The sequence below is a fragment of the Urtica dioica genome, chromosome 7 (genome assembly GCF_054948205.1).
Source record: "Urtica dioica subsp. dioica isolate 48M chromosome 7, U.dioica_male_clone48M_v1_H2, whole genome shotgun sequence".
Classification (NCBI taxonomy): Eukaryota; Viridiplantae; Streptophyta; class Magnoliopsida; order Rosales; family Urticaceae; genus Urtica; species Urtica dioica.
This window is the reverse complement of record NC_142762.1, coordinates 43,309,263-43,334,449: the sequence shown is the minus strand read 5'-3', so window position 1 is coordinate 43,334,449 and position 25,187 is coordinate 43,309,263. Positions and strand designations below refer to the sequence as shown.

The following is a 25,187-nucleotide window of genomic DNA, read 5'->3' as shown; positions in this document are numbered from 1 at the left end:
TCATGAATATTCTAAATTCATTGATAAAATAATTAATATAATCGAATAAATGAAACTAAAAAAATGAGTTCAAATTCCATTACAAATCGAGAAACCTAAACCCTGATTTTCAAAGGTATGGCGAAATCACCAGGTAAATCCCCGACGAAGAGTCCGACGAGGTCGTCTCCACGCTTGCAGAGAAGCAGTTCTGCGTCTCGTGCAAACAAGAAATCGCCGGCGAAGGCAAAAATTCCAATGAAAACAAAATCGTCAGCGAAGAAGAAATCAACAGAGAAGACCAAATCGCCGGCGAAAGAAGCTTTTGATAATATACCTCACAGCGAAGATGATTTCGGTAAGTGAAAAGAAAATAATATGCTCTGATGGTGATTGTGAAATTTGAACTTTTATAAAATGGGTTCGGGGACCACACATTAAAGTGTCTGGTGTTGGTTTTGTTTGTTTTCGTTGTCCTGGCTATATTTTTCTATTGTTTGTAAATGGTCGGGTATTATTGAAACCGTGGGTCCTCTGTGTCTCCAAGTATTTCATTTATTCCTCTTTTTAATTCATCTGGTCGGGTGTTGGTGTGTATGGGTGGGAAATATTTATTAGGTTATGTCATTTAATTTGTATTTATTTTTTGTGTTGCAGATGCGTTGCTGAACAACTTTGTGATCAACATACACTATGGGGGTTCGATGAGTATTGAGACTGCTAACTGGAAATACGTTGGTGGGCGTGTAGCTCACTTGGATTGTGCAGATATAGACAGGATGTCTATAGTGTACTTGCACAATATATTGAGGGTCCAACTAGGATTTCTTGATGGCCCAGTCTATTTATTGAAGGACCCTGAGAGTCGTGGTACGCAGCTGGTATTCATTGAAGACGACGAGACGTTGTTGGACGTTATGGCGAAGACGCTGAGAACACAGTGGGCTGTCGATGTGTATTGCGATCATCCCGTTAATGTTCCACACATTGTGTATGGGGATAATGATAACAATATGCAGATCATCGTGTCTCAAGAAGGTCACATTGTCGATGATGTGACTACAAAAGAATCTCATGAGAATGATAAAGGTGCAAATGTGGAAGATCTTCCTGAAGATGGTCCTGTTGTAGAAGACCTTACTCAAGATGCTCCGATTGTGGAAGACCTTACTCAAAATGGTGGTCATGACGAAGCTGCAAATGTTGAAGAATCTCCAAGCATTGAAGACATGACTGAAGATGGTGGTCACAGAGAAGCTGCAAACGTTGATGAATCTACAAGCATTGAATACATGACTGAAGATAGTTGTCATGGAGAAGATGCAAACGTCGATGAAGCTCCAAACATTGAAGACCTGGCTGAAGATGGTGGTCATGAAGAAGCTGCAGAAGTCGATGAAGCTCCAAGCATTGAAGACCTGGCTGAAGATAGTGGTCATGAAGAAGCTGCAGAAGTCGATGAAGCTCCAAGCATTGAAGACCTGGATGAAGATGGTGGTCATGAAGCTGCTGCAATTGTCGATGAAGCATCATCAGATGAGCATGGCCATGATGACTTGCAACAAGAACTTGGGTTTGAAGCCAGTGCGATGACGTCCACGTAGATGGTGATGTTGTAGACATTGGACTTTCAGCGTTACGTGGAAAAGGAAAGAATGTTATGAGCGATGTAGACGACATTTCTGAAGATGGAAGTGAGTATGACATGGACGCTAACATCGGTATGGCTGACGAGTCATCAGATTCAGATCTAGCAGAACATGGCAATGGCTCGTCAAGTGTCCAGGGAAAAAAAATTCCAAAGAAAAGACTTCCAAATTTCCAAGAGTTTAAGGAGGCAACTGACATGATAAACCCTAGTTTGAAACTGGGTTTAACATTCAAAACCGCTCACATATTCAAAGAAGCCATCAGAGAGTATGCTATCAGAGCAGGTAAAGATGTTTACTTTAAGAAAAATGATCCTGATCGTGTGCGAGCTTAGTGTAAGGATCCAAACTACAAGTGGACATGTTATGCCTCTTTACTAGGCAAGACTGGTTTGTTTATCATCAAAACATTTAGGTCGGAGCATACGTGTGCGAGGGTTAATCGTAACAGGTTTTCCACCTCTAAATGGTTGTCGAAGACGTACATGCAACAATTCTAAAACACAGAGTCGTGGTCTGCTCCAGATTTCATGAATCAAGTTCAAAAAGACTTCATTCTCGATTGTTCACGTGTGAAAGCATATAGAGCTAAGAAACTTGCTGCACAAGTAATAGAAGGATCGTACATTGAGCAATATGCGGCGCTATGGAACTATGCAGCTGAGCTGAAACGTTCAAACCCAGGCTCGACAGTAGAGATTGAATCTGAGGCAAGTCCGGAGGGTAAGCCTGTTTTCAGACGTATGTATATATGTTTTAAGGGTTGCAAAGATGGGTTCCTTCATTGTAGACCTGTGATTGGCCTCGACGGCTGTCACATAAAGGGTCATCACACTGGTCAACTTCTAACAGCTATTGGTATAGACGCAAACAACAACATTTTCCCGATTGCGTATGCCGTGGTTGAATCAGAATGCAAGGCGTCGTGGTCATGGTTTCTACAATTCTTGAAAGAAGATGTGAACATCTCCAATGGTCATCACTGGACATTTATTTCTGACAAACAGAAAGGCCTACATGAAGCATTATAGCGAGTATGTGGGAGGAAGGGTCTGTGCAAGCCGAACACAGACACTGTGGTCGACATCTTCAAAGTAACTTCACTAAGGTCAGTGTACTGTGAATATTATGATAGGTTTATAACTAAATGATGAGATGTGAATATTGTGTTAGGTTTTTAACTAAGAATATTCTTTAACTAAATGATGAGATGTGAATATTGTGACAGGTTTTTAAAGGACAATATCTTAAAAGCTTGATGATGTCTTCGGCAATGGCATATTCAAAAGCTCGGTTTGAATCTGAAATGGAGCTTATAAAGAATGAAGATCAGAATGCGTATGATTGGCTAATGGAGAAAGGTCATCATCACTGGGCTAGGAGCCATTTTAGGACAACTCCTAAATGCGAGATCTTACTGAATAATCTTTGTGAAAGTTTCAATGGCACAAGAGCAGTTCTTATGGCGAGGCAGAAACTGATCCTATCATTGCTAGAACGGCTGAGAATGTATCTATTGCAAAGGTTCAGCAAGCAACGCCTTGCTGCTGATAAATGGAAAGGTGAAATAGGTCCTCAAATATATAAAATACTTGAGACTAACAAGGTTCTAAGCGCACAGAACATAGCACGGTGGGCCGGTCAAAGTGAATATCAAGTGAGCAACATGTACGGTTCAATGTATAGAGTGAACCTCGCTCATCAGACATGCTCGTGTAGTCGATGGGATTTGTCAGGTATACAGTGCTATTTATTACATATTTAAGACGTGCTCATACTTAACATTAACATTTGTCTGAACTTTGTGGATTTAGGTATACCGTGCTCGCATGCAATCAGCTGCATATGGCAACGGCATGAGGACCCAGTCAAGTACGTGTCAGCTTGGTATAAAAAAGAAGCCTACACGAAAACATGATAAGGCCCATAAATCCGAGTGATCAATGGCCAAAGACAGGCTTAACTGCAATGGAGATGCCACCTGACAGAGCAAAACCTGGGAGGCCAAAGAAGCTGAGGTGAGTTGAACATGACGAAATTGTTCCTCGCCGTGGAACTAGAATAACTAGAAGGTATGTCATAACTACATGCTCAAACTTTGGCAAGGATGGACACAACAAGACCACATGTTTCAAACGACAACAACAACAACAGGTACCTGATTGTGTATAAGACTGGCAACCTATAACGTAAATTCATTATAGGTTTGGTAATTAGAATATTTCATACTTTTTAGAGACAAGCTACACAGAAGGCCAGCCAACGAGCTTCTCAACGAGCTCGAGCAACACAGCACACAACTCAAGAAGCTCAGGGACCTTCAGCTACACAGAAGGGCAGCCAACGAGCTTCTCAACGAGCTCGAGCAACACAACACACAACTCAAGCAACTCAGGGACCTTCAACTACACAAGAAGGCCAGCCAAATTTAAGGGTAAGTGATGTCATATTTAATTATTGGAGCTTGGTAGTTAGAATATAGGTGTGTGTATTACTTGTTATCTAAGTAATCAGTTCGCCAGCTCGCCAGCTCGCGAGCTAAGTGAGCGATCTGCGAGCTGCGAGCTAGCGAGCTGGCGAACTGATTACTTAGATAACAAGTAATCCACACACCTATATTCTTAGCTCGCGAGCTGGCGAGCTGGCGAACTGATTACTTAGATAACAAGTAATCCACACACCTATATTCTTAGCTCGCGAGCTGGCGAGCTGGCGAACTGATTACTTAGATAACAAGTAATCCACAATATTCTAACTACCAAGCTCCAATATTAATTTATGGTCATCAGTAGATATTGGGTCGTAACATTTTATTTTTTTCTTTCCATTTACAGCGAAGCCCAAGATTTAGGACTCGCACCAGTCGACGGGAAGTCATGGAGCCTAGAGGGCTTTTCAGAGACTGATTTTGTGTTTCTAAGGACAAAGATGTATAGCCTATCTTTGGTCCTTAATTCATGCTTTTGGGTCGGGTCTAATGCCCTACAAACTTCACTTCTTCTTTTTGGTATAAAGGCTTAAGTTATTAGTTACTGTAATGTTTGTAATGTTTTGTACTAAGTAATTGCCCACTGCTTGCAATGTGTTTTGTACTATGTTTGTAAAGGCTTATCTGAAATACAATGCTTGCAATGTTTGTAAAGGCTTATCTGAAATACAATGTTTGTAATGAATTGTAATCAAATGTGTTTTGTACTAAGTAATTGCCTACTGCTTGCACACATCTTCATTTCTAACTCTTATTCCATTTATCAGAACACATTTTCATAACCTCACAAATTTATACAAAACAACCAATTTATACAAAACAGCCGAACACCAACTTTAAACATCTTCTTAAACATATTGCATATATAATTCATCAGATAGGTTACACGTCAAACACGACAATGGTTCAATAACATTCACATTATTTAAACAAAACCAGACAAATAAGTAAAAGAACAATCATAACCAACAGCTTCAATTTATGCACTTCAGTAGCAATTAGCCTAATCACGTCACTTGAGTCGTCGTTTTTTGGAGATGGGCCTTGGTCTACCGATTTTTCAGTCACCGAAAACTGTGTTGCACTCTCGAGTGTATTGACCTTCTTCAACAATCCAGGGATGATATGCTTTGCTCTTGAGCACATCGGTGGGTCCAACCACTCATGAAATCCGCACCCTCTCATATTAGAATTCTGAGAAACAAATTAGTCCACTTCAATACATAATGAATTAACCCAAACAAAAAATCGATTCACAACTACAAAAAAAAAAAAAAAAACAAACCTGATACTTTGGGCATCCGTAAAATCGTCTTCCTGGGTTATCATTTGTCCACGAAGTCCATTCGACGCTGCTAATTTCGCACAAACACTGCGGCCTTCGATCTTCGACAATGACACGAGGTTTCTTGCGATTCGACGAACTGCTCGGACTGGTTTCCATATCACAGACGAGAGAAAGCAATACGCGACAAGGACCTCAGAAATTATGGGTTCTCGAACCTTAACTGGTTATGGAGTTTCGAAATTGATTTTGGGAAAATTGGGGTTTTTTTATAACCCTAGCTCGAGCTGAGTTGGGCGATGAGAATTTTTGGATTTTGAAAATATCGATTAATTCTTCTTTTATATATATTTGGGTTAATGTTTTAAGGGTTATATTCGTAAAACCACTAGAAATGTATCTCACGTGACGAAAACGTGACGACTTAACAGACTTCTTTTGAGTTTCATACACAGAAGGACCAGAAGCGTACAAAACATGATATTAGATGGTGATTTAGTCGATTTTATGTTTTAAGGAGCACGATGTCTTAAGTGCTATAATTCAGGGGGAAATCCTGTCATTTCTTAAAAAAATTAAAAGATTAACATCATCGGATTAATTTGGTTCAACCAAATCTCACGACTATAAAAAACTAAACAAACTCGAAACAATTGCAGATGAGATTGGTTACGACTCGAATTTCATCAGATTTTAATGGGGCGATTTAAAAAATAATGCGATTTGATTTGAATGATCGGATTGTTCGATTAAGCGGTTTCCATGAACACCCCTATCCAAAATAGTATAAAAAAAAGGATTAACATAAAAAAATAATTATTTATAATTTAAAAAAAAAATTATTTTTTTGAGTAAAAATTTAAGCAACCTATTCATACTGTTAAAATCATTTATCACAATCTTTGTTCAGTGACTTCAGTCTAACCTTTAGACACCACATTTAAAAAAAAAAAAAAAAAAAAAAAAAAAAAAAAAAAAAAGAGTGCCAGCAAAGACTAGTGGTACTAGTAGCATACTACTAGAATATAGAGTTAATTTCCGTTGGTTGTGGTTGAGAACTTGAGATGAGACATGTATGAGATTTATGGGGGATTTGGTTTCTGAAGTGAGTCACCACCAATCAACACTGTACGTGACGTTCTGTAACCCAATATAGGCTCACGTGCGCACAAATGTTCTTGCTATTTATTATTTAGCCCCACAATTTTAATTTTTGTTTCATAACAAACCAGAGGCCTCTCTTCTCTTTCTCTCTCTCTCTCAATAAAAAAAAAAAAAAAAAAAAAAAAAAAAAAAGCACGAAGATTAGCAATGGCTGACAAACCAAGCCGAGCTCTGGTTGTGTACGGAGACGGGTTGAGCCGATTCATAGACTCTTCGCATACCCATCTCCACTCTCTCGCTTCCATGGCTTCCTGTGGCTTCTTATCCCTCCCCAATTCTCCTTCTTCAGGTTCTCTTTCTCTATATTTCGAATTGAATTTCATAACCCCGAAGAGATCTCATATTACACGCTCTCTCTATTTATTTATTTAAAATCTTTTTGAAAAAATGGGTTAAAATCAACTAGCAACTAAATGACGATCCACCCAAGTAGGATTTATTTATATACATATTCTTTGCATGGCTCCTTGGTATTTTAGTTCGTGAAAATCTGGGCTCGGGGTTTCTTTCAAATACTTATATTCGCAGTGCAATGCTAGTTTGATTTAGTTTCAACCAAATTTTTTCTGATATTGGGACTCGCTTGAATTCGGATTTGCAGAAAGCGAGGACAAGAGAGTGGTTAGGGAGTTTGCAATTCTGATGGATTCCTGTGAAGCCTATCTCAATTCAGTGAGATTATGCTTTTTTGATATATTTTCTTTGACGTGTCATCATATTTCACACGGTAACTAGAACTTTGGGCTCTTTATTTTTTTCTCAGAAAGTTGAAACCCAGAATCAGTCCTCCTCGATTCCGACCATATCAGAAAGGTTTTTTTTTTTTTTTTTTTTAACCCTCATTCAAATATTCAGTGTTTTTTGTCAACACTCTGATTAATCAAACACTGTTGAGAGTTTCAGATTCATGGGGATGAAAGCCGCCCTAATCACGACTAGCCCGAGCTTGGAATCGTTCGGTTCGAGCCTCGGCTTGACTGCGTTGAAGTCGGACGAGTTCGCTGGAAACAGTGCCGCGTTGCTCGGCTTGCTCGGGTTTCGGGACGAGAAGGCGATGGAGACGAGCCGATTCGACTTGGTCTTCGTGCATTTCGTGGCCGACGACAACAACGCGGAGTCTCTCGATTCTATGGTCAGAGAAATTATGGAGTCAGCTCGACCCGGGTCCGAAATCGGATCTCGTCTTCACCTTTCAGTCGTGACGAGCTTCGGGGCTGTAACGCAGAACGACGATCCGTCTGAAACCTCGGTTTCGATTTCGGCGAACGAGAAGCTCTCGGTTCTGCTTCCTCGTCAAAGCTACACCATGAGAGGCGAGACTGAGAGGAAAGACGTCAGGTGGTTTCGAGCCCTAATGTCCTATTTACCCTTTGTGACGACGTTATGAGTTTATTAACAGATTATTTTTTTTCTTCGTGTCGAAGCAGGCATTACTGTCCAATGTTGCTGGCTCAGTTGCAATACGGCGTGACCCGAAAGGACTTGGCTGAGACGTTTTCTTTCGGGGATTTCAAGGAGGTAATGCAATGGCTTTGTATTACTGCTTTTGAACTGCATTACAAAACTATTTACATAAAATTATGTATAAAACTAAAAAAAAAAAAAAAAAAACGATTCACTGTGTTCCTGGTGTAGCGTGGTGGAAATCTTGTGATACCCGCAGATAGATTTTTGCACGAAGTGGCGTTCAAGCTCTGGAAAGCTCCTAAATATGGAGCATGAGATAATAATATTCCCAGTCTGACTCTACTCAACTCAACTTCACTTTGTATACTAAGAATATTAACAATAAAAAGAAGAAGAAGATAGTAACGTGTGTTTCTTCGGCTTCCAACGAAGAAGAAAGAGGAAGCTGAGTCTTCGTCAATTTTTGGAAAACTGTCTCTAAATTATACAGTTATATCCATTCGATTGTGTTTTCGATTAAATTTTTTATTACCATTCCGGAGTGTTATTTTACTGGATGTAATTTGAGACTACTATTGCGAACAATATCACATAAGCAGTGTTCGCACCAGCTTAAAAGCTTACATTTCAAACTTCGATGTGTTTCTAACTCTTTTATTTATTTCATATATACTTATTTTTACACTATTTCTCCTATTATTTTCGTCTGAAAATAATAACAGATGACTTATTTCTTTTTTTTATTAGTTCATAGTCTTCCTGCCGCCTTAAAATTTGAGAAAGTTTGAGATGCATGAAAGGTTTGAAAATGCTGAGATATTAATCTTCAAATGCTGTATTTGAGTAACTCTCCTCCTTGAACTATCTATAAATATTCAAGATCAAGGTAACTACATATAAACAACATAAATGTTCTCTAAAAACAAAATGTTCGAGATCAAGGTAACTACGTTTTCCCTATGTTGATGCGCTGTTGGCGCTATTATATATCAGTTTCTCTAAAAACAAAATGTTCGAGATCAAGGTAAGTACATAAAAAACAAAGAGAGATTAGCAATCAAAGAGGGTATGAAAGCAATAATTTCCTACAAGAAACCAAGCCAACAAGAGGAGGGGAAAAGAGAGAAGTCCGATCAAGAAAGGCGGGCCCACCATGAAGAGGCCGAGAGCGAGGACGAGCAGAAAAGGAAGGAAGGACTTGACGACGGAGAAGAGGTCGACCCAAGAGCCCTTGCAGAGGACCAGAGCGGCAACGGAGACCATGTTCCAGTCCATGGACCCGCCGAGGCACATGCGGTTCAAGCTGTTGGCCACAAACGAGTGGCAATTGCACGTGAAAAGGTTGTAGCTCTTGTTCTCAAATAACCGCACGCTCGACTGCAGCGCGTCATCCCACGTCAGAGCGCTCCCCAGCTCCGCGTGCTTGTACCCCTGCTTGCACCTGTGCCCCGATAGGCTCGCTGCAAAACAACACTTTTTTTTTTTGTGTGTGATTTAGTTTGTTTCTTGTATAAGCATTCTCTTGGCCTGATTTTGGCAGAGATTGATCCACATTCATATTTTTTTATTTTTTTTTATTTTTTGCTTTGGACTAGTAATCCTTGAATTTTGTAAATCTTGGTGTCCGACATAACAATTATGTCCCATTTCTAGTTTTTTTTTTTTTTTTTTTTTTTCCAAATCAACACCCCTTTCAAAATGTAAGATTATATGTAAAAGGTGAAAATTATGAAATGGACATAACAACCTGTAGGCAAAATTAACGCCATTTTTACCCCTAGCTCATATACAGCAAAATCATAACAAAGTCAATTTTTCAGCGGAACTGCGAATTTTGTTGCTGAAATCCTAATATACTTGATTCGATGATGAATTTTTCAGGAGTCAAACAAATATGCCGAGTTCTCATTACAAAACGATGTAACAATCCACGAAAACCGTATAATCCACGGGCCACATGTAGCTAACCTGTTCTCTGTCGAGCTGGAGATATCTGGCCGGGGAGCCGAACGCGAACTTGTCGACATTGATGAAATTGGAGACGGAAAAGTCGAGAATGGTCCCGTCCTCTCTGCAGATGCCGACGTGGCCGACGAAGGGCGCCAGCCAGGACACCACCGGCAGCGGGGTCCACACCAGGCAGCACGGGAACCGGCACTTCTTCGCTTCCACCGGCCACACCTCCTCCTCCATTCTCCTCTCTGCACAGCTCGCTTCTTCCACGTCATACAGCTCCATCATCGCACCTCTTCCCTGTCGCATCTCTTTCTCTGCAACAACAATCGCTTACGAATACACCATTGTAACTTAGCTGGGAACTATGTGAGTCACCGGTTCAAAAATTATTATTGGGGATCGAATAGCGATGTATTATTATGGATAACATAGCAAATGCGACAGAGAAATTCAACAAATGAGAATGAGCTTGGATCGTAAAATATAAACAGTTTCTATGTCATTTTCGCCAACGGTTTTCCGACAGATGGCCGATTTTTTTGAACGAAAAGTCGGGCATTGGAGAAAAGAGAACGAGATCTGAAACACACGGAGTCTGTCTCCGATGATTACAGAAAGATGGGGGAAAAATAAAAAAATAAAACGAAGTAAACACATCGGAGCACAGTGATGGGATACAGATTGTCTACCTGCTAAAGCCGAAGGCTGATTCTCTCGGGATCACAATGAAGCAGAATGCGAAAACCTCGAGATTGGTGAACCAGAAGAAGAAGAAGAAGATAAATGGAAAGATTGGAATGATCGCGGTTGGTAGTATTGGTAGAAGTATTGGACTTGAAGTTCTTTGCCTTGAAACAAAAAAATCAAGAATTGCCTGATTTATATCCTCGCTATAATTTTTGTTATTAATATTATAATAAAAATATACAATTTTAAGTTATAATTAAATAAAATAAACTCAGGATAATTAAATAAAATGTTGAAACGGTGGAGAAGAGGGAGGTGACGATTAGGTGCATGAACGTTTCTCTGATGTGGTCCCCACATCCCACGTGTGCCCGCCGTTTCGCCGTATATATATAGCTAACTTGATCTAGTGTTAATCGCACACATAACTCGACGGAGAAATATTGAGCTCGAACTTTCTGAGGTGTAGAAATACATGTCGCCTTATAAGTGGAGGAATTATCCTCTTTCAACTTAGCTCATGTACTAAATCGTCACATGCGCTTGTATTATTAATATATCATATTATGTAATCATGATCAATAGTGTCACTTCTAAAAAAACATGTTTCAAAAATAAAAAAATAAAATAAAATAAGCAAGTAAATTTTGTGAAAGATAATATAAAAAACTAATTAAATTAATTTTTTTTATTTGAATTTCATGTATGATATTACTCAAGTAAGTCGCTATTGGAGTTGACTTCGCCCTTCATCAAGAATACTTTTTTGGGCCAATTCAAGCACTAAGTTTTGGCATAAGGCAATCTCGAGGTCTGGTATGCGCAATCTATGGCACAATCGAGACGAGTTAAGTCATTTTTACCTCAACTCATCATGAGAAAAAAAAAAAAAGAACGGGCTATGCAATTTTGGGCTTAGTCCGTCACGAACAAATGATGAGCTAAACTCTTTTTTATTCGGCTTAGCCTTTCACAAAAACGTTTAGCGAGCTAAGCGCTTAAAGGCTTGGCCTATTGCATGAAATATTGTTAGTTAAACCATTTAAACCTTAGCCCGTCATAAAGAATATTGCGAGCTAATCCAATTTTAGCTTTAGATCAATATGATTATCATGCGGAGACTTTTTCAACAACTTCCATGAATTGAGGATCTCGAAGACCGGTCAACCACGATCTCCTCAATCGCTCCATAGATATCGGATTGAGCAGCATATTTGGCGCGCGATGAGAATAATGAGACCGGTTCAACCAGACGTGTTCTAGAAGAAGTGGCGACTTTCCTCGAGGCTTATAAATAGGGTTTTATTAAAGGGCATAAATAAAAGAGACTTTTTCCTACACGAGCATACTTATTAGTCTTCTGACCTCCGGACTATTTTACTCACACACAGAAAAGTGCCATTTATCTTTGTATATTGTAGAAAGAATTATATGAAAAAAATAGCTTAACTCATATCTACGTCCTCTTATATTATTTTTTTGGAAAAATGATATTCGTAATCTTGTCAGCGTATCAGTATTAGGCAAAAGAGTTAATGGATCTCATTATTGTGAATCGTGGGTCACACATATTTCCCCTACAATTTTCCAATGCTTATGGTTGATATCGACTAGTACTACGATTGTCATTTTCTTATTTTTTTTTATGAGGGTTTAGTATTGATTATTTATCCTTTATATCGCGATTAAGCTTTAGTGAGTCATTGAGTGAGGCTCGGTCTGAACTTCCTTTGTTAGGCAGCATTGAATTTGAGGGTCGGTTACTACTTTAGATTCTTAGAACCAAAACCAAATTTAGTGACTGATATTAAAATATTCTATCTGCGGTGCGTGCAGCTCGTAAGTATTATTCCCTGAAAGCAAATCTTAGCCGCCAACATTTTATAAAAACAATTTTTTTTATGCACGGTACACGAATGCAAATAATGTTATCCATCAATAGTTTTTTTATGCACTTGAACCAGCGAATAAACAACAAATAATGTTATCCATCAATTTTTTTTTTTTTTTTTTTTTTTTTTTTTTAAAAAACTGATGTTATCCATCAATAGTTGGCAGCATAACTACGTTACTTGACGCAAATGCTTGGTCTATTCAATCAACTATAGTTACTTATTGAAAGAAAAGAAAGAAAATAAAGTAATAGCGAAATCAGATTGAGCTTTGAGTTCAATGTATGATTTATTTTTTCTGTTCCCGCTGAATTCAATGTATGATCAATCAAAGCTTAAACGCGATTCCCTAAAGTAAATAAAGAAAGCAACTATTCATAACTTCAAAAAAAGGATAATTAAGTTAATAATACACCATTCTTTTAAAAAATAACCAAATTTATTTTATTAAAAAAATAGTCCACCAGATTGAAGTTAATTAATTAATTGGTTAAGTTAATTTATTTACTTAAAGAAATAGCTCATCAGACTTAAATAAATTAAATTAATTAGTTTATTTAATTTATTAAGTTTGATCTAGTGGATTATTTTATTAATAAAATGAAATTTGGATTAAAAGAAGCTTGAAAATTGATTAATCGTACACATTCCTGTTGAGAAAAATACTATTCCTATGATGAATTTTTCTTTTTTACTTTTACTCTTTTGATAAGCTCAAATAACACTATGAAGTGCAATTTCCACCAAACAAACTATACCACATTTTATCCAAAGAACATCAAACTGATTTACAGCTTTATATCAGTCGTTACTATATACACAACATATGTACGTACCAGGTATATACCAAGTACAAGTTTGAGGCCCTATATATAATCAGTCCACTAAATCACAGTTTGTTTGTTGTTTATCTTCTTTAGATTTCAAAGGTGATTTGGGTGAAGAGAGAGAGAGTCAAGGGATTGCAGGTTCTCCACAGAAAGCGTCTGGCTCGAACGATCTGGCAGCCTCGTCGCTGTAAACTCCCGGTATAACCCTCGTTCTCTCTTCCGATATCTCAGCGCCGGACTTCTTGTGGCCTTGGTCGATGTTGATCAGAAGAGCCACGCACACGAGCAATGACACTCCCAGAGTCACAAGCGTGTTCTTCAATCTGCTCAGCACCGGCTTCACCTAATCATCATAATCACAAAGCAAACACTTGACTTGATGATCCAAGAACTAAAATATCATCAACACTGAAAAAGAGATCATGTATATTCATTAGTAACTCACAGAGAACGATCCAAGGAGACGATCACGAGTCAATACCTCGGCGGTCTTAACCCACATCTGCCAATAAATTTGATTTGATTTGATTTGATATAAAGAGAAATAGCCTAAATTGAAGCTCTGCAAGGTTGAACAATTCTAGAGTACTTACTGACCTGGCCATCGTACCAACCTGTCTCTTCATCTGGAATTGAAACAATTCTAGGTTAATTTCGATCTCAATCATTGCTATGGATATTCTCGGCAGCCAAACAGAGGAGAGTTAAAGAAAGACTGACACTCGACGGTGGCGCTGAGCAGGCGATTGCCGACGTAAGCCCAGCCGAGGTACATTCGGACGACGGCGATGGCGACGAAGATGACGCCGCTGGAAACCACGGAGAGGAAGCGTCGGGAGAGATCGGGATCGGCGGAGGCGACGGGGAGCCCGATGACGACGGCGAAGGAGAGGCCGGTGGCGAAGAGGCGAGAGCAGTACTCGACGAGGCTTCCGGAGGCCCAGGAGAACGGGAACGAGGTCGAGAGGCTCTGGTACTCGTTCACCGGAAGCTGCTCCTCCGGCACCGGACAGATCGCCTCCGTCCGCTTTGGCCGGCTGCTCTGCGGCGGCGGGAATCGGAGACGGCGGCGGAGGAAGTTAGGGATGCGGTTTGGGGAGAAGAATGGGGGTTTCGAAGTAGTTTGTTTGTTTAGGAAGTGGACCACCGTAGGCGCAAACGCCATGGCCATAGATGTCTCCGATTTTTTTTTTTTTTTTTTTTTCGTTCTTTTATTAAAGGGAACTTGCGACACCGAAAAATAAGAAATTAGCGAGAAGAGGTAGTAGTTTCTGTTTTCGATTCGTGTCGTATACGGATCGTGAAAAACGACATCTTCAATTTGGTGAGGATGGACAATGATGACTTGATCCTGTTTTAACATTTTTTTATTATATTTTATTTTTGTTATCGTGTCGCTTTCATAAACACAAAAGCGAGCCAATCGTAAGCAAATAATGATAGTGAAGAAAAATAATTAAATTTCATTTTTATTTACCAATGGAATTTCTCTTGTTTGGTCTTTGGTGATGTTATGCTTCTTTTCGTTTTTTATCGGAACTATATTTGACAAACGATTTATCTAAAAATATTTGAGAAACGACAAAATATGTTCTGATTAAATTTGTTTATATAAAATTGTAATACCGAAGAAGATAGTTGAATGGATAAATTTGTCTGATTCCTCGGTATAGTTTCATGTTCATATCACTCAAATGAAGCTCCTTTGAGCAAGTCACATGCAGTATGGCATGCTCACCTCCGCTTGAATGGGACATAACCATTAAATTAATATCTTAAATATTATATTTTACCAAAATCACCTAAATTATTTTTATTAACGTCACATGCCTGTATGTCACAAAATTTTATAAACTGTATGATAGAAATATAACGAAATCTACAAATTGGTTAGTTATAGATACGTCAAAAAAAACATTTTTTTTTAAATCATCAAAACTAACGATATTTCATGTCGGACAGGATTACTTTAAAAGTATCTCATTTAGCTGATAGGAGCTTGCCATAATTTCTTTGTTCAAATTTTCTTTTTGGAAGTAATTTTTTCTTCACAACAGCAGAGATCACATGTTTACAATTCCTCACTAGACCCCTACAGATACAAAATGGCAAATTTATTGTTTCTTTGTGGTTTTTTTTTTTTTTTTTTTTAAACTTGTTTTCTGTTCCTTTTTTTTCCTCCCGGAATTTCTTACACTTGGATTGATATCAAATGTACTACTAAAACTACTTGGGCAACTAGTTCTTCTAGCTCAATGGTATCAATCACCCTCCACTGCACTTATGCAGCTAAGGATTCCATTCCCATTAACACAACTTTGTTGGTTAGTTTTGTGGTGCTAAGCCCCCACTTTGAATGAGCCAAACACTTCTCTCTAATCCCATCATTCCCTCTCTTTTTACTCGACTATTCACACCCATACTCTTTGAGCTGAGCCATAAATCCAGTTTTTTTTTTTTTTTTTTTTGGGTACTGTAACTTTCTTGATGCTTTTTCAATCTGCAGAGAGACTCGTTCCTTTAACAAAAAGCCGTTGAAGACGCCGGAGACGGATCATGAGCTGGGAGAACGATGGCCTTAAGTTTGGTTCTCTGCAAAAGAAGCCACATTACTTTCTTTGGCTATAGCATCTCTATGCAAAGGGTAAAAAAGATCCCAAGACTAGGAAATAATTGAAATTACCTTAGCCAACAATCCTGTATTATCTGGGCAACCTCTGGATCAATCTCATCAGGGATTTCAAGACGCCTGTTCTGGAATCCAACAGCCCCAACAACCTGCATTGGGTTCAATCCCTTCCAAGGGATTCGAGAAGTGGCGATTTCCCATAATATCACACCAAAACTGTACACATCACATCTGTAGGCAAAGATCAGACCAAATGTTTAGAAGTGTCTTAAGAGAAACATTTCAATTGCTTCTTCATCCATTTTAAAGTAATTGAAGCATTTCCGGGGGACCAAAAACAAGGACATAGTACTTACTTCTCATTGGCCGGTTCATTCCTTAAAACTTCAGGTGCCATCCATTCAGGCTGTAACACGTGATATTTTTAATACTATGTTCTCATAAACATAAAATAGGTAATAATTTAACCCCCAAAAAAAACCTACCGTTCCAGCAGTTGACTTGGAAGATAGAAATGTGTGGTGCTTCATGCGCGATAAACCGAAATCACAGACCTATAGGAGAGAAACAGCATAGTGTCAGAAAAGACAAATGATGTCGACCATACTCCGAAAGAGGAAGAAAAATTATTGTTTATACAGACCTTAACGAGCCAATTTCTATCAACAAGGAGATTCGGGGACTTTAGGTCTCTGTGCACAATTGTAGGGTGGCTTGTGTGCAAATAATTCATTCCCTTGGCCTGCAATATCATATACAGTTTATAACGTTGATGAAGAAAAACAAACTGCTTCAGAGAGAAAACAAAAGAAAAAGTTGTAAACTATTTACCACATCAAGAGCCATTTTCAATCGCCTCTTTTCATCTATATGAACATGAGGACGTTGTAATAATCTATACAAACTCCCCCTGCAAACCAATACATGGCAGAGAACACCAGAAAAAAAAAAGTTCATAATTTTGTTTTATAAAAATGTAAATTTTTAAAAACAGAGCTACTATTATCACTAATTATTTCATTCAACAGATACGTAAAAACTAAAAAATATGGGTGAGAGTTTACCCTCTAAAAAAATGTTCCTTCTAATAGTTTGATGAAAAAAATTAGTATTTTCCTCAAATAAAATTTAATCAGTTATAAACTTCCAAGTTTAGGGGAGTAAATGAATGGCAGAAGTAGAGAAAATTGACCTGGGAAGGTACTCTGTCAGAATAGAGAAATGCGGGGACCGAGTAATAGCCCCCATGAATAGTACTACATTCGGGTGTCTCAGTCTTAACATGATTTCGACCTGCGAAACAACCATTACAGTTGAGCTAAAAAAACGTTTAAAATAAATATGTTATAAGCAAACAAATAAGGTCCATTACTAACTTCGCTTCTGAACTGAACCAATGCATCCCCTGAAAAATCTTGGTTAAGAAACTTCTTCACAGCAACTTCCTGTTGGAGATAAACAGATAATACACGATCAAATTCAGGATGAAAACCATATAAAAAAGTGCTCTAGTAGTATTAAAAGAAGCTGCATGTAGTCAACTGCAATACTTGACAACTAGATTACCGGAATCACAAAAAGAAGCCATTTCCCTCCCTCCCCTTTGTCAAATGATTTATATTTTTAAAATTCTCATAAGAATTTCATATGATGTTCAAGTTATCACAAATATTTAAAAAATACAAAAGGTGTGCTCATGGGAGGTAGAATGATTGAATTTCTCGTGTTTCATCTAGAGTTCAGGAAGTACAACCACACACATAAAGAAATGCCAACTTGCTAAAAAGATACTTACAGTGCTGTTCCAATCTGCACGATAAACCTCACCGTATGAACCTGCAGAACAAGGTATACATAAGAATATAATAGAATGCATTTCCATACTAAGGTAGGAATGCCTCAATTTTCTATTCAAAGCCATCCAAATATTTCCAACGTTAAAGAATAATTTATCTTTCGGATTTCCACCTAAGAAGAAATTATCCTGGCCGCACCAAAACGGTAAAATAATACTACGAGCCAAAGGACAAATATACACCATAATCATTATGCCATCCACAACTTCCTTAATATTACTTGTAAAACTTATTAATCAATTTATTTGCACCAAAATACTACTTGATATCGAGTCAGGGGGTAAACTGTCAAGGTATCTTGTATCTATAATAAAGGTATTTTGTATCCTACTTGATAGAAGGAAAAGGCTAAAACAAGCTCTTGTATCTACAATAAATGCATACATTACATAGGTATCTTAAATTACCATAATTAGTCAATTGATCGTAATAAACACTGAAGTTAGAACCTTACCAATACCAATACGTTCACCAATACGTAGATCCTCCCATGGAATTTCCCACTCGACATTATCTCCAAGCACTGTATTGATTCGCTCACTTTGACCATCATTACAAAAACCAAAGCCACTAGTTGCTGTTTCCATCACATTTACTGCAGAATCCTTTACCAAATCCATCTCATTTGAGTCCTGAAAAACCCTATTATTGTCACTAATGAAGGTATTTCCAAGGTGTCTTTGGAACGGAGTTGGTGCAAAGGGCAATGCAAGTCTATGAGCTTGTACCTCTCTCCAAGCTCCTGGGTTAAGTTTGGATGGGTCAAACGGCGCTGTAGCTACGCTTATAGCGTCAGTCTGGATTGGTTCAGCTGTCGCGTTGGCAAACATATTATATCCTTGGTTAGTTGTGTCAGAGGTTGACGACACGCGATTGAATTCATCAGGCACGCCTTCAGAAGCTTGTTTTGGAACATCGCCTATGTAACCATAGTTTGAACAATCCCTCCGAGGAATAGGTACAAGAGGTTGGTCTTGGTGTGAAAATAAGTTATCACGGTCAAAGGTTCCTTCATTATGTTCCTGGGGACTTATATCTGAAAAAAGACCCGGAGGAGGTGATGCACCACTCTCTAACAAGACTGCATGAAGCTTTTGCGCAAACTCGGGGTCTTTTGCAGCACTAATAACATATTTTGACACGTTTTTAACCTTCTTTTTCTGCGCGGATGATGCTTTTGTGCTAGTTTCCAAGGAAGTATGATCTGATATCTGTTCTAAAGGAAGAAACTTCCCAAATTCAATTTCACTTCTCTCATTAGGGTTTTCTTCAGCTGGACCCACCCCATTATCTGATGGAACACTTAACATTTCATCTGCCATAGAACTTCCAGCTTTCGATACACACGGAGCTTCAGGACCACCATCAGCCAAAATTCCAACACCCATGGGCCTAGCTGTGACTTCTGTTAAGCTCCTTAAATTAAGGAAAGAGTTTGGAAGCTGACTGCTAGGAACTTCAGCAGGAATCATGGCACCGGGAGCACCCATAAGGTCAATAATATATTCACTGCATAATATTAAACAGCTCACACAAATTACTTTCGACATGTCTAACCTAAATTTCATCAATCAAATGAAATGGAAAGAGTGCAATATACTATCAGGGTAAGTGAATAATGAATTCGGTCCATTTGTGACAGAAAATTAAGTTTTCATCTTAATAGAGTAAGTGGGCTTTACCTTCCATCTTCGATTTTTATCAAATTCACAGCTCCGTCATCAGTCCCAGTGTAGTAACTTCCTTTGACCAGCATACATGGAAGATTAATCTTATCAGCTAGTACCTGAAAACCGAAAGAATCCCGGTTATAGAATTATTAGTAAATATGGAAGGCACATTGATTCCATAAAAAATAATAAAAAAATAAATTCCTTTATTAGTCTACCCGCCAAACCCTGCATTCTTTGCAAGGAAACATAAAAAGCGTTGTATGGTAGATCTCTCGTGAATCAAAACAATCTGAAAATAATAAATAACTAAGACCTTGTTTTGGTAAGGTTTTCATTTTATTACAAAATAAAGAGTGGTGATGCTTCTCAAACGACAAGGAACGCACCTCCACCATTATTTTTGCTTTAAAAAACGAAGAGCGGAAATGTTATAAATGGAATCTTAATATAAGCTGCATCAATAAAATTAGGGTTTTTCTCAGCATTAAATAAAAAACAGGCACACAGATTGCAATAGTAGACAGGATTACTTGGAGAAAAAATGCAGCAACCTTAAATAGCAAGGCCCTATGACGTGAAAGTCCAAAATCAAGTTGACCAAGGGGAAGTATGATTGTGTTCAGGAGACACCGTAAGTCATTCCTGCGTGCTGCCCATTTTCTAGTCATGTCATCGGCATCTCCAACTGGACCACCCATTCTGTCCACAACAATGTCGGCAATCTTCTGGATCAATCCACTGAAAATTAGACCGTGGTCCGACGATCGGCTTTCTGATGATACAGCATATGCTTTCTGCTCAAGCCGGTGCAGTTCATAGTCCGTCGTGCAGTTGACCAATATCACTTCATAATTTACATCATCTGTTATAGATATCTGTTGGAGATCAGACATCGATGGAATTTTCCCTTGGGCAAGTGGGCTTGAGGAAATAGTATATACATCATAAAACCCATCCACCACTTTGTCATTGTAATTTACAACGTTATAGCTCTGCAAGAGACAGACATTAGGAACTTGTTAACGCACCGTTAATAGTAATTTTTATAACGTTGATGAACCACATAAATACTAGACGAAACTCAAAGAGGATCATTGGCATGCTTAGCTAAGAGAGGAAGAAAAAAAGACGTAGAAGTGTTTAATTTTTCATGCAGAAAATGAGAGACCAATATCAACACCTGATCTATGCAAATTAATCCTCGAAGTCAATCTATTGTTACCAGTTTTGGCGAGTTCAGGGGAGCTAAACTGCCAAACCAGTAAAAGCATTGATAAACCAGCCGAGATTAGCCCTGCTAATCATCACTACACTATACTAATTTCACTCATTTTCGTAAACCAGTGACCAGTTTGATGATTGATCTAACACTCATCGCAAGAAATTTGATTCTCAAACCTAAGAATTCGCTGCCCAAAAACCAAAAGGGAATAAACTAGAAACTAACTTGCTTTCGCTTTTAAAAAGTCATTTACCCTATTAGAAAGACACAAGTAAAACCTGCAAATGCACAGGAATCAAATTCACCGACAAAACGAAAAATCCGAGATCGAACAACCCAACCAAAACCGAGAATCAAGAGACGCGTTTTCCGAAAAGCTAAAATTCCGAATTCAAAACGATAAAGAAAGAAAAGACGAAATAATTACCCAATAATGGAGCGAAAGAACGTCAACAAGCGCTTGACCGACGCCGGCGGATGGCGCGGTGGAGCAACCGAGGCTAATCCTCTTCGCCGCATCGATCTGAGCCGTCTCGGGATCGTCGCGCGATTCTGGATCGGAGGCGCTGATCGCCAGCGCCAATTGCACCTGAAACTCCTCCTCCAAATAAATGAAATCCAAAGAATCCTCTCCGGCTGGCCGATCTCCGCCGCTGCTAACCGATTCTCCGGTTCCGACTCTCTCGGACGCCGCCGGAGAAGGAATCGTCTGTGCAGTAGACGCCGAGTCAGTCGGGGCCGCCGCGTCGGGACGAGCCTCGGCGAGCCGCTGGTCGCAATGGCCACCGCCGATGTGGAGCCTCCTCAGTAGATGCTTCATTCTCGACATCGATCGAGATCAAGATCATCAAAATTTGCTCTCCGATCGGATTCGATTCAATTCGATTCGCTTCGCTTCAATAGGTTTCTCCGTTGCCGGCTACGCTACGCCAGGCTTAACCTGCGCCCACACCGGCGAAGCTACGCCGCGGCTTAACCTGCGCTCCTTCGTCGTCTTCTTCTTCTTCTCCTCCTTCGTCGTCTTCTTCTCTAAGCTCACACCACACCACTAAAAGAGTGGACTTAAATTAACCGCTCAACCATTCCCTCCATTACTCTCTCTTCTCTCTCTCTCTCTCTCTCGTTGTGACCTCGAAGTACCCCAAAATAATAATAATGATCACAATAAATATTTTTTAATCAAGTTTATATTAATAGTGACAAATAATTATAAATTAATCCCGTTGTCTCCCAAGTCAAGGCCTCCCACTATTACCAAAAGAAGCTACGGTGTGGCTTATCCCCCAAGCTGACTTGGCTGGCCCTCATCGGATCTGCACCGTTGGTTTAAGTTGATTCCCCGTGTCTGATAAATTGGACGGTTGCGATGAGTTCATTCGATTAGGGAACTTTGATGGCCGTATCAATGCCGACATTTTTACGGACGAACTTTTAGTGCAAAATGTTGTGTGTCTTTCTTCTTATCCAAAGTTTGTTTTGTTTGTGCCATAAATAATTAGGAATGAATGCTTATTTTTGTGTAATAAATCAAATTCGTGAATGAATTAGGGATGAAATATGTAACTCCGCGTCGTCATCAATATGCCAATTGGAATTCCTAAGTTTGCGTATAAATTAAATTGCAATAAAAGCATATTAATGGAGGGTCCAAATGAGTGCATAAAGTGGGAGAGAAATTAGGCACACGGGTTTTAAGAATCACACAACAGCATTGGTGGTGTATCATTAACCCGTGTGCATAATCGCATATAATAATTTCCTAATGTAACAATTTATTATATATGGAGTAACAACAGATAGCGTTAATAAATTTACAATCTTCTTCTATATAGAATTCTTTTTTTTTTTTTTTTTAGTACAGGCTATATAACCAAATAGAACTTAAACTTTTGCAAAATAACTATAGTTTGTCAACTATAAGCAAATTAGTCAAAGCAAGATTAATCTAGGCTGGATTAAATTTAATCCCAACGAACTATAAAGACAGAATGTAAGCTTTATGAAGGTTGGATTAAAATTAATCGAGACACGATTAAAAGTCGTAGTACTCTCAATTGACTATTTTGCACCTAATGAAACTATGACTATTTTGCAAAAGTCATAATTTGAATTGGCTATTTCATACTATTTATCCTAAAATATTTATGAATACATAAAGGTTCATGATTCGACTACAAATTTGAATATTTACATTTCTTAAAGACATTGTTTTCCCCCTTTTTTTCTCCTTTTTCTCCACCGGTCTTGCACGCAAAACACAACTTAGTGGAAATAGTTTATTCTTCATTTATTATTATCTTATGCAAACCATGTGGGACTTATAGAAACTTACTGCTATGAGGTTATTATCGATATTCATTCTCGTTCCCTTACCATTTGCTCTTCTATTTTTCTTGGGGAGAAAAGTAGAGAATAAAACGTACATTTTGAGATATGTTTCAAGGAATTTTGGCATGGATTTGGTGCAGAAAACCCATGTATGCACGTTATCACCTAATAACAAGAAGGACAAATATAGTGTTGGTTTATATAGTTGAAAGGGCAAAATAATTAAAAATAAATAAATAGGTCGTCCCAAGTTATTGTTGTACCAATAACTTATCCTTGATTGAATTTGAAACCATAGACTAACATTTAAATAAGTGAAGTACAAGTTATTTTTTTAGAATAAATTTGTAATCAACAAAATAAGACAAAATTATTTACAAAATAAAAAACCCTACCATGAACATGAATTCAAGCTATAGTTTTAAATAAAATAATCTACGAAACACACACTTAGTATAATTAAACCAAATCCACATTCACTTAACCTTAGTATAATTGAACATGAATTATACTACTAGGCAAAACACACACTTAGTATAATTGAACATGAATTCAAGCTACAGTTTTAAATAAAATAAAGTCTACAAAACACACACTTAGTATAATTGAACCAAATCCACATTCACTTGACCTTGTGGCGAACCCGTGTACCTAAAGCTGACTATATGAAACTTGTATGACCATTTTCATGATATCATCTGAAAATTTGAGGAGAAATATTTTTTTCCCTTAAACTGTTCCAGAATTTTGTCTCGGTGACATTACATACTGTTAATCGCGTTTTTGGATTAGCACTAAGAACCGTCCGTGGTTCGATCTAGGGCCGGACTCTATGACCGCACGTAGGTTGGGTTTGGTGAAGTTCTTCTCTTCTCGTCGTGTTTGTGTTATTCGGATATTTGGGTCTCCGGGTTCTTGAGTTTTCGGGTCTTTGGATCTTTCGCGTTCATCGTGTTCTTCGCGTTCTTCGTTGAGTTCTTGAGTTTCAGGGTCTTTGGATCTTCAGCGTTCATCGTGTTCTTCGTTGAGTTCTTGAGTCTTTGCTTATTTGAGTCTTCAACCCTTTGAATCTTCCATGTTCTTCATGTTCTCACGTGTTCGTGTTCTTCGTGTTCATCGTGTTATTCGAGTCTTCTAGTGTCCGGGTCTTCGGATTTTCGAGTCTCCGGGTCTTCGAATCTTCCACGTTCTTCGTGTTCTTCGTCGGGTCTTTGAATCCTTGCACTTTCACCTAACCACAAGAAAACGTGAATCTAGAGGGACGCGGAGGGTTTTCCCTCGGCGCGTTCTCCGACGCTCAACATTAGTCGTGTTGTATTGTGTTTTGGTAAACAATTTATACTTGTCTCTATGTTTTCTAGAGAGAGAAAGTGGTGGTGTGATTTTTATAGAGTTTTGACAAGTTGAGAGAAACTTTTATTGTGTTGTGAATGAATTGGGTATTTATAGGGACCAAGGAGTTTGGTGAAAAGTACTTGATTAGGTGGTGGAGATGGCCGGGTGGTCTTGGCCGAGTGAAGACGGCCGGGTGGTCTTGGCCGAGTGAAGACGCCGAGTGAAGACGACCGGGTGATCTTGACCGAGTGAAGACAACCGGGTGTTTTGGCCGAGTGAAGATGACCGGGTGGTCTTGGCCGGGTGAAGATGACCGGGTGGTCTTGGCCGAGTGAAGACGACCGGGTGGTCTTGGCCGGGTGAAGATGACCGGGTGATCTTGGCCGAGTGAAGACAACCGGGTGATCTTGACCGAGTGAAGATGACCGGGTGGTCTTGGCCGAGTGAAGATGACCGGGTGGTCTTGACCGAGTGAAGATAGCCGGATGGTCCTCTTTTTTGGCCGGCCGGGTGGTCATTTTATTTGGCCGACCGGGTGGTCATTTTTGTGACTTTGTCTTGAAGATTTGTCAAGAAGTCTAGCTTGAAAACATTCTTTGAGAGTCTTTTGAAAGATATGACTCGGAGCTTGGTGCGTGAGTTTGCTTGTGGGCTTGATGTATCATTTTTTGCTCTTGGGGTGTCATTTTTACGTTGTGAAAACGACGGCATAACACATACTAGGCAAAAAAGGGATACCTATATCCGTCTGTTTAGTTTCGTTTTAATGTATTTATTTCTTATATATATATATATATATATATATAT

The 25,187-nt window shown here is 38.8% G+C and overlaps 4 protein-coding genes across 8 annotated transcripts; 1 reads left to right on the top strand and 3 right to left on the bottom strand.

The window, feature by feature from the left end:
• The first annotated feature begins 6,627 nt into the window (after nucleotides 1–6,627).
• LOC149391865 (rhomboid family protein) lies at nucleotides 6,628–8,654 on the top strand. Its single transcript, XM_089619471.1, has 6 exons — nucleotides 6,628–6,854; nucleotides 7,167–7,237; nucleotides 7,329–7,378; nucleotides 7,469–7,903; nucleotides 7,993–8,083; nucleotides 8,201–8,654. Exons 1-6 carry the CDS (start codon nucleotides 6,713–6,715, stop codon nucleotides 8,285–8,287), a joined length of 876 nt encoding a protein of 291 aa, XP_089475597.1. The 5' UTR covers nucleotides 6,628–6,712; the 3' UTR covers nucleotides 8,288–8,654.
• Nucleotides 8,655–8,755: 101 nt separating this feature from the next.
• Nucleotides 8,756–10,847, bottom strand: RTE1 (protein REVERSION-TO-ETHYLENE SENSITIVITY-like protein (DUF778)). 2 transcript variants are annotated; one of them, XM_089619472.1, is made up of 3 exons: nucleotides 10,618–10,847; nucleotides 9,941–10,257; nucleotides 8,756–9,445 (listed from the first exon to the last, which is right to left on the bottom strand). In XM_089619472.1, exons 2-3 carry the CDS (start codon nucleotides 10,232–10,234, stop codon nucleotides 9,023–9,025), a joined length of 717 nt encoding a protein of 238 aa, XP_089475598.1. In that variant the 5' UTR covers nucleotides 10,235–10,257; nucleotides 10,618–10,847; the 3' UTR covers nucleotides 8,756–9,022. The 2 variants fall into 2 exon arrangements, with proteins under 2 accessions (XP_089475598.1, XP_089475599.1); XM_089619473.1 differs by having other exon boundaries at nucleotides 9,941–10,242.
• Nucleotides 10,848–13,239: 2,392 nt separating this feature from the next.
• Nucleotides 13,240–14,572, bottom strand: LOC149391863 (YCF36, putative (DUF1230)). 2 transcript variants are annotated; one of them, XM_089619469.1, is made up of 4 exons: nucleotides 14,058–14,571; nucleotides 13,935–13,963; nucleotides 13,783–13,839; nucleotides 13,240–13,680 (listed from the first exon to the last, which is right to left on the bottom strand). In XM_089619469.1, exons 1-4 carry the CDS (start codon nucleotides 14,506–14,508, stop codon nucleotides 13,462–13,464), a joined length of 756 nt encoding a protein of 251 aa, XP_089475595.1. In that variant the 5' UTR covers nucleotides 14,509–14,571; the 3' UTR covers nucleotides 13,240–13,461. The 2 variants fall into 2 exon arrangements, with proteins under 2 accessions (XP_089475595.1, XP_089475596.1); XM_089619470.1 differs by lacking the exon at nucleotides 13,783–13,839 and having other exon boundaries at nucleotides 14,058–14,572.
• An 878-nt stretch (nucleotides 14,573–15,450) lies between these two features.
• LOC149391862 (Protein kinase superfamily protein) lies at nucleotides 15,451–21,905 on the bottom strand. 3 transcript variants are annotated; one of them, XM_089619468.1, is made up of 14 exons: nucleotides 21,145–21,902; nucleotides 20,047–20,487; nucleotides 19,505–19,608; nucleotides 18,551–19,331; nucleotides 18,277–18,454; nucleotides 17,762–17,802; nucleotides 17,343–17,411; nucleotides 17,159–17,259; nucleotides 16,798–16,876; nucleotides 16,610–16,708; nucleotides 16,452–16,520; nucleotides 16,323–16,372; nucleotides 16,021–16,197; nucleotides 15,451–15,929 (listed from the first exon to the last, which is right to left on the bottom strand). In XM_089619468.1, the coding sequence occupies exons 1-14, from the start codon at nucleotides 21,544–21,546 to the stop codon at nucleotides 15,833–15,835; spliced, it is 2,688 nt and encodes an 895-aa protein (XP_089475594.1). In that variant the 5' UTR covers nucleotides 21,547–21,902; the 3' UTR covers nucleotides 15,451–15,832. The 3 variants fall into 3 exon arrangements, with proteins under 3 accessions (XP_089475594.1, XP_089475591.1, XP_089475592.1); XM_089619465.1 differs by having other exon boundaries at nucleotides 18,277–19,331; XM_089619466.1 differs by lacking the exon at nucleotides 15,451–15,929 and having other exon boundaries at nucleotides 16,017–16,197; nucleotides 18,277–19,331; nucleotides 21,145–21,905.
• Nucleotides 21,906–25,187: the final 3,282 nt, after the last annotated feature.